Source organism: Malania oleifera, chromosome 11 (assembly GCF_029873635.1).
Source record: "Malania oleifera isolate guangnan ecotype guangnan chromosome 11, ASM2987363v1, whole genome shotgun sequence".
Classification (NCBI taxonomy): Eukaryota; Viridiplantae; Streptophyta; class Magnoliopsida; order Santalales; family Ximeniaceae; genus Malania; species Malania oleifera.
In genome coordinates this window covers 50,110,712-50,115,496 of record NC_080427.1, presented here as the reverse complement: position 1 = coordinate 50,115,496, position 4,785 = coordinate 50,110,712, and the positions used below count along the sequence as shown (strand labels likewise).

General features: G+C 31.0%; 1 protein-coding gene across 1 annotated transcript; it reads left to right on the top strand.

The window, feature by feature from the left end:
• The first annotated feature begins 686 nt into the window (after positions 1–686).
• On the top strand, positions 687–4,344 carry LOC131168015 (zinc finger protein CONSTANS-LIKE 6). Its single transcript, XM_058127158.1, has 3 exons — positions 687–1,695; positions 2,628–2,849; positions 4,126–4,344. The coding sequence occupies exons 1-3, from the start codon at positions 1,012–1,014 to the stop codon at positions 4,147–4,149; spliced, it is 930 nt and encodes a 309-aa protein (XP_057983141.1). The 5' UTR covers positions 687–1,011; the 3' UTR covers positions 4,150–4,344.
• Positions 4,345–4,785: the final 441 nt, after the last annotated feature.

Genomic DNA, 4,785 nt, shown 5'->3' with positions numbered 1-4,785 from the left:
CGCTCTTCAACAATTTAACCAGAAAAATTTCATAATCTGCACACCGTAGGCACCACTTAAGGGTTAGGGTAAGTGAGTTTGATTATGTCAGATTTTATTTTAAAATATGACTGATTTAAATTGATTATTTTTATTTTAATTATATCCATATGTCAGAGCTAAATTAAACTACAGAGATTTAAATATGTTTGAGTTAGATTAAATATGTGAAAATGATCATACCCGCATTTTTAATAAAATATACATGAGTATATTATTATATATTTTCTCCGATAATTTATTGAATTATAAATAACACGTAAAATCGTGTGACATGAGTTTAATTTATTTTATTACATAATTAAGTATGTTGAGATTTTTACGGAGTTATATTTATTATGTATTTTATTGTGAATTTTACGATATTATATTTATTACGTGTCTTATTGAGAATAATGATGAGAGTTTATTACAAATCATAAGTTAAGAAAATGAGGAAAATCAGCACACCCATTTCCCAGGGTTAATATACTCCGTCTTTTTAAAAAAATTTCAAATGAACCATTCAATGAACATAACATATTTTATGTCCCATATTTCTTTATATGTTTTCACAAACATCAAATCGGAAAATATATAATATAAAAATTTCAAATTCAAATAATTGCCACTTAAGAATTGCAGGGGCTTAAGAATGTAAGTAAATTTTTTTTGACCTTTGACAAATTCAAAAGCAAGAAAATTGAATTGAAAGAGGTAGCCATAGTACTAGCTAGTTACATCATGTGACTAACATAAATACAACGTGCCCAAACACAAACGCCCCACCAATCCACAACGTAATCTGGATAGAGAACACAATCTCCACCCTCATCCAATTCCCTTCCTCCACGTGTCATCCTAAAACCCTCACAGTCATCCCCCCTACCTGTTCTATGACCCAAAACCCAAAAAGAACGTCAAGACTTACCCCCCAAACACTCCTCATTTTTTCTCCCATTTTCTCTCCAAACAAACAGTGAGAGAGAGAATATGTGCAATAAAGACACTCCGGGTCTCCAAACCGGCTCTATGATCAACAAGGGAACCGGCTCCGTCACCGTTAAACCCGCCCGGAAGACCAGAACCCGGACCCGAAAACCCAAGTTCCTCAGCCTCCGCCTCCAGCTCTCACCGGAAAACTCCCAGGAATCCTCAGAAATCACCCGCCACGGTCACCGCCGCCGGCGCAATCAGCTCAACTTGTTCCCGCTCCACCCAGAGAACCTCGTCGAGGCCCACGACGAGAACGTGGCGGACCTCTTCTGCGCCGATGGCGGCGCCACCCTCGCCGGCCTGCTTGGAGGGGGCGATGGTGTTTCGTCGGAGGAGCTGTCGCCGTCGCTGTCGTACGGGTGCGGGGTGCAGGACAGCGGGGAGTACTGCGAGAGCGCGCTGTGGCGGACGGCGCTGAGGAGCAAGGAGAGGAGCGACGCCGGCGAGGAGAGGTGGGTCCGGTTCTCGGAGGTGGTGGAGGAGAAGAGGGAGGAGGAAGTGACGAGCTGCTCCGTGGGTGCATGGTGCACTGCTGATCTGGCGCAAGGGCTGTCGTTGAAGCTTGATTATGATGAGATCATGAACGCTTGGTCTGATAAGGGCCCACTTTATGTGGAATCGGACGGCCCACAGACGGTGCCGGATGTCCAGGATGCGCTCACACCCCGTGATGCCGCCAACGTAAGACCTCTTCATATATATATATATATATATATATATATATATATATATATATTTGCCTTAAATATATCTAATACTAAATTAATATATTTTGATCGTAGAAATTATTCCAACAAAATCTTTCACTGATAAAAAAAAATTTAAACACGCAAAATAAATAAATAAATAACGAAAACACAAATCATAACATATTTAGCTAAATTAAATATTTAATTTCACATTTAAAAATTTTAATTTGGGAACTTAGATTTAACTTTATATAGTATGGTGGTGAGTCAACTCATTAATTAGTGTAGTATTAGATAGATTGGTCCATCCGTCTTAATTATTGGTTGCTTCCAACTTATGTACCTCAGACTTTTGTGATTAACTAGGTAGCAAAACGGGTTAATGATATCATTTGATGTGCATCTATTTTATTTATTTTAATTGAGTTCAAATTTTAGTTAGGTTTTGATAATGTGCATTCTATAATATTTTTGTGAGTAATTATTTTTAAAATATTATATAATTAGTGAGTTTTAAATGTTATTAATTGTTTTTATAAATAGTTTTTGTTTGTTCATCCCTGTATGCAATTTCAGTTCCGAAATTCATAATTCCAAACATTATTTTATATAAAATTTAAGTTGTTTTTTAAAATTATTGTAAAATCAAAAAATAGAAAATGAAAAATTATTTTGCTTTTTAAAACAAACTCTTTATTTTTAGTGTTTTAATAAGAATCTTAAAAAATAAAAAGCTATTTTTTTTTTGTAATTTTTTAACTGAGGATTGAAAAATAAAAAAAATGTTTTTCCCAATTAAATTGGTTCAAACCACTGCAAATTAAACAAAATTAATCTACCTTATTCCATATATTATAAAATTTTCAAATAGTAATTTTGAAACTAAACCTAAAAACTGAAAGGGCTTGGTTTCGGCATTGGCAGGTGGCGGCAGAAGGGTGGAGGGTGCCGGAAAAGGGGGATGGCATGGAGGAGGAAGGGAAGAAGAGGAAAGGAGGAGAGGGTTGGAAGATGAAGATGAAGATGATGGAGCAGAGGGAAGCCAGTGTCCTTAGATACAAAGAAAAGAGGCAAAATAGGCTTTTCTCGAAACGCATTCGATACGAAGTCCGAAAACTAAATGCCGAAAAACGCCCTCGCATGAAGGTACATTTTCTTTATTTTGATCCTATCTTTGTTTCTTATAAGAAAATAAGAAGGAAACTCATTTTTTTTTTCTTTTATATGAAATACTATTGAAAATAAAAATTTATTTTAATATGATTAAAATTTAAAAAAAAATCAAATATTTATGATTTGTAAAATCAAAATATTGTTCATCCATTTACAATTCTTTGATATTTCTTTTTTCTTTTTCTGATATTTTCCAAATTCCAAATAGAGCATTATACAATGTTTGATCATTAGAATGCAAAGAGTGATTAGTAATTACACCGAACATGTAAAAATAAAACGACTTATTCTACTTTGTTGTTGAGTATGTTAAAAATTGAATTAGGTCTGTTTAGAAATTTGAAAAAATAAAATGCTTAGTAATTTTATTTTATCTAAGCCTCAATATTACTAAAGATAAAAAATTGTTCTAATTTGATAAAAAATTAAGAAAAACCAATTGTTACTAATTTGCAAATTTAATATTGGTTTACCATTTATTTAATTATTATTTTCACATTTGTCATAAATAGATTTTGTCATATATTAATTTATTTTATTTAACATATTTCATGTTCAAATAGTGCCCAAGAAAAGGAAAATATAAAAAAAAAATTATTTTTTCATATTTAATAAAAAAATGATAACTTTGCATGACATTATTTTTTGGGTTTTTTTTTAATAGGCATATTTGAACTAACTTTCCTTTTTAATAGTATTTGATATAAAAAAGTGAAAATTTGATTTCTCTCTTTTAGTTTTTTTTTTAATATAGAAAATCTTTAATCTAATAAAATCTTAAAATATAGGGTACCAGACACTCATCTTCCCCGAGCTCAAGAGAACAAAAACACAAACCGACCCTTTTGAGGTTTCAAAAATTGTACGAACCTCTCGTAAGTTTTGGCATAAAGACGCAGACATCTTGTGAATTTCAAAACTCCACAAACCTTTTCTGAAAAATATCTTTCCTCTCGTATTTAGCAACTAAAAACACAAGTACTAAAAATCAAATGTCAAAAGAGATGTGTGGAAATTTTAGGACTCGAGGAGATGTTTGTGTCGTTTTTTTTTTTTTTAAACCAAACAAGATTCATGTGTTTTGTCGAATCTCAAGAGAGATTAGCGTGCTTTATTTCAAAAAATATATTATTATAATTTATGAAAAAAAGGAAAATAAAATACTAAAATTTTAATTTGTTAATTTTTTCAGCTTATAAACCTATTCATATTTTTTTTTAATTTCAATTTCTCTCCTTACTTTATGCAGGGTAGATTTGTGAAGAGAAATTGAGAGGTGTGGAAGAGAAGGGCTTGGTCTTCAGACTTCAGAGCTTTGGATGATGAATAGGAATTCCACCTTTTTTGGGGGGCTAAAAGAAAAATAAAAATCATTCAATGCTTAGAATGCAAATATTGAAAAAATAGGAAATGTATTGTTCACATTCAAGTTTACCCTTAAACAAAATCTATGATGCGTTTGGGAACATGAATTTTGGATTTAAATTTAGGTAGTCTGAACAAATTTTAAAATAATTTTATATTATATCTTATCTAAATTTAATATAACTTCAAATTCAAGACCTCTCCAAATATAGGATAAGGGTTATTTAATTTTGGAAAATAATTTTTTTATTTTTTATTTATTTTTTGAATTGTTATGAAAATTTAGTTTATTTTTTGTTTTCAATATTTGTCTTAGAAAGATAGAAAAATAGGATTTGTTTAGTTGTGAAAAATAACTTTCATTTTTTATTTTTAGATTTTCATATAATTATAAAGTCATATCTGTTTTTCATTTTTTTAAAAATTGTATAAGAAATAAAAAAATTATAAAATGATAATTTTTTTTGACTTTCTTATACAAATTTACAAATTAGAAAAAGGGTAAAAAAAAAAAAAAACTATTTTAAACAAGTAAATGGTGTCA

Bases quoted from the DNA above. Each gene is read 5' to 3' on its own strand.
- LOC131168015 (XM_058127158.1), top strand. From the start codon at position 1,012: ATGTGCAATAAAGACACTCCGGGTCTCCAAACCGGCTCTATGATCAAC. The intron at 1,696-2,627 runs GTAAGACCTCTT...CGGCATTGGCAG, and splicing joins CACCCCGTGATGCCGCCAAC to GTGGCGGCAGAAGGGTGGAG. The intron at 2,850-4,125 runs GTACATTTTCTT...TACTTTATGCAG, and splicing joins AAAAACGCCCTCGCATGAAG to GGTAGATTTGTGAAGAGAAA.